Below are 3,552 nucleotides of genomic sequence, written 5' to 3'. Positions count from 1 at the left end.
CCGTTCGCTCCCGCATTGCGATACGTTCTTTTCGTTCCTTCAATACGCGAATCTCCTTGAAATTCAATTCCCGTCTCGTGGAACGTGGAATGAGAAGCGTTATCGAGCATTATACATAAATTGCTTAGGTCTAATCGAACGTAGCTTATCGACGACGAAGATACATCGTGGTGTGTAAAAGATTAATGCCGATAACGCGGCGAAGACGAGATGTAATTCTTACTGGCGTTCGGTTGGCGCTTAATTATACAGCACTCACACGGAAATAAATCGCGATGATTCATCGAAGATAAAATATTTCTCGATGTTATTCGTTATTTTAAATATCCGTAAGAGCTGCGGTATGCTTTTTGTGTGCCTCCCGTCTTCCGTTTCTGATGATCCCGTATTCTCTCTCTTAACACTGTCTCTTCCATCCCGATTCAACCCCGGCTATTCCCGTGGTTTCTCGCGGGAAAGAAAATTCCCTTGTACAATCAGGTACTTGACACATTTCAGATTTTTCCCTTTTATCCCTTTTAATCGTCCTTCCTTTTTCTCTCACCTCGTCCGAGCGCTTTCGTTTAATTTCCAACGAGCGACGACGATGCACAAGTCTTATTGTCGCATTTTCGCGCGAATTCTGATGAGTTCTTGGAGTCACAAACGCATTGCGACGTGGCTCTCATTTCTCCTCTCTCACGCTCTTTGTTCTCTCCTTCGCATAAACTCGATTGACTACGTTAGAAACTTTTCCAGCTTGTACTTTGGAGCACAAAAGAGTCCCGTGGGACAATCGGCGATACATAGAATTTCTTATCTTTTTATATCCTCGTCGTTATTTCATGAAATCGAGTTGGACATTCACGAACGCTTTCACGCGATCACCGAGCGAGAATATCGTTCGACAGAGGGAGAGATAATCGGATATCGACTATTTAATCAAATTGGTCGATTTGATTCTCGGAGTGATCAAATGTTGAAATTTTGCAACAGCAGAACCTTGTAGACACGCCCAACTTTAGGCTCTAGTACGCAGGAATGTTTCGTAAATATGGCCGTGCCTCTGCAACTATTTCGGAGTTCATCAGTACACAGAGAATATGCATAGTTCGAATACTTTCTTGTAAATCGACTTGTAAGAATGAGAAGATTCGTAGGAAACGCCCAGCAGAAGATGAATGTCTTTCCGCCGACGTTTTTATCAGTCGAAGAAACGGCTATTTAATCACCGTAAGAAATTTCATTAATTACTATTATCACCATCATACCCATATACACGCAAACGAGATGTCCGACGTAATCGTGTGACGTAAACGAACGGCGTGTTCGAATATCTGGCTATTTAACAGAATTTTTTTTCCTCTTACAATGAAACCTGACGTTTACAGTTGCATAGTGCGTCAATCCTGCGCTAGATTCGAATCCTTTTTGTTCCACCGCTTGGCGACCGAGCGGTTGACGCCAGAATCGATGGCAAAAAATCCGTGTTAAACACTGGCACGAGCCAGATGTCCGGGAGTCGCAACTGTGGTAGTTGGCGGGGTTGTCGTCGTAGTCGTCGGTCTAGGTATCGGAGAACGTTTCATCGGCAGGCTCCTACCGCCTTGCTCGCTCTTGACCCACGGCCACTGCAGCGTACGAATTAGAGTGTTTCGAAAGTCTTCGGAAAAGAGGCAATAAATGTAAAATGTGATCGAGTAATTGATCACTTCCAGCAGATTGGCTAGAGCACGGAACACCTGCAACCGAATACAGTGAATTAATGGACGGATTCATAATTGATGAAGTCGTGTATTAGACGCGAGAATATATATGTTGGAATTTAAAATCAATTATTGAGAAAAAGCAGAAAAGTGGGGAAAAGTAAATCCTGATCGACCATTCTTGTATAGCAATAAAATGATGAGAATAAAAATTAGATTACTAGAGAAAAGTAGATTACTAGACTAAAGTAGTAGTTGTTTTCGTAAATTAATTTTTAATTCGAAATTCAATTCTACTGTTAATTTATATTAAATTGTAAGAATGAATATGTGTTTTGAAGATAATTGCACTAAAAAACAAATTTTAATTAATTTTATTCCTTAACAAGTATTATATAATAAATGTTTCATATAGGATTTTTTATGCTAAAAAAGAAATATGTTTTCAAAGGTTTTCAAAAAATACCATCCCTTCAATCTTAAAAAATTTTGTTGATTGAGGATTTTTTTGTATAATATAACGCAAATCCGTTAGGTATGACAATTAACTTTTAATATATAAAAATAAATATGAATGAAGCTTCTTTTATTATTTATATATATAAATTTATTGACAACGTTTAATAATCAAAAAATTACACTGACTTATAAGATTTCTATTTCTCAGCACCTGAATGATATTGAGAATTTTTTGTATTTTTGTATTTTATATATTTTATATATTTTATTCCGTAAAGTAAAAGAAAAAAGTTGTAAATTGCTTAAGTTTGTAGAGTTTTTCAGAAATTAAGTTTTTTGAATCTGATTGGTGGTTGATGAAATCTTTTAATTTACATTCTTTCTTAGCAGCTAATAACATATAAAAATCATCATTTAGTTAAAAAATAGAAATCTTGTAAAAGTTGTAAATTATTGTTAAATCATTTAATTGAGAGGCAATATGCAATGAAAATATTTAGAATAAATCTCTTTACCTGGTAAGCATAATTGTTGAGATTGCTCTCGCTGAGCGTAACATTTAAAATGACCATAGGACTGACGCAGACTAAAAAAAGAATACTGGTGCTACCCAAGAGCAGCATGAGTCTCCGCTCTTCAGCAAAAGTTCTAGGATCCTCATCGCTGCTAACAGTTCTCGATAGGGTCATTCTCCGGCGCCTCTCGCAGGACCTTCTGTACACTATCATTATTCTTAGATTGAAACCGGCGAGAAGAATCGTTGGTGCCACTTTATAAACAACTTCTAGCACCACCTTATACACCTGAAATACATTATTACAATATTTGCGCCACAATTATACGAAGAGTCCATAAAATTAGAATTTAAAATTAAATGTAAACTATTTTAAGCTCGCACACATAAATAGAACATAATTAAATATGTTAAATATTCTAGGAATCCCTTAATTTTATATGTCAGATCTCTTTTTTGTCATTAGATATTTCTATGAATTTAGACTAAAGTATATTTTACATATATGTATATAACTAGCATTAATATTACAAGTAATTAATTCTAAAATACTATCGATACATAAATTTTATATACAAGTGAGATCATTCAGTGCTAAACTATACTTTCAATGGTCATTAAGAAGTTCAATTTACTATGTTAAAGGCTAGGATAAGTAAAGACAAGATATTTAAAAATGTATCCGTTATATATTCATTGATGTCACAGTATTTATAACAGAGAATGTGATAAATGATTTCAATTTTCAAACAGTTTTATTGAAGGTTATTATTTTCTTATTATTTTGCGTTATTATATATTATTTTTTAAGTGTTATGAAGGAACATACACACACACACACACACACACACACACACACACACACACACACACACACACACACACACACACACA

At 35.4% G+C, this 3,552-nt stretch overlaps 1 protein-coding gene across 1 annotated transcript in view; it reads right to left on the bottom strand.

The window, feature by feature from the left end:
• Positions 1-1,469: 1,469 nt before the first annotated feature.
• Positions 1,470-3,552, bottom strand: part of LOC105620292 (probable G-protein coupled receptor B0563.6) — a 33,622-nt gene continuing 31,539 nt past the window's right edge. The window contains exons 4-5 of the mRNA XM_012201796.1: positions 2,660-2,947; positions 1,470-1,721 (exon numbers count right to left, since the gene is read on the bottom strand). Of these exons, the coding sequence (XP_012057186.1) occupies positions 1,470-1,721; positions 2,660-2,947 (540 nt within the window). The remainder of the gene's footprint in view (positions 1,722-2,659; positions 2,948-3,552) is intronic.

This window comes from Atta cephalotes, assembly GCF_000143395.1.
Source record: "Atta cephalotes unplaced genomic scaffold scaffold00025, whole genome shotgun sequence".
Lineage (NCBI taxonomy): Eukaryota > Metazoa > Arthropoda > Insecta > Hymenoptera > Formicidae > Atta > Atta cephalotes.
This window is presented reverse-complemented; position numbering and strand designations above follow the sequence as displayed.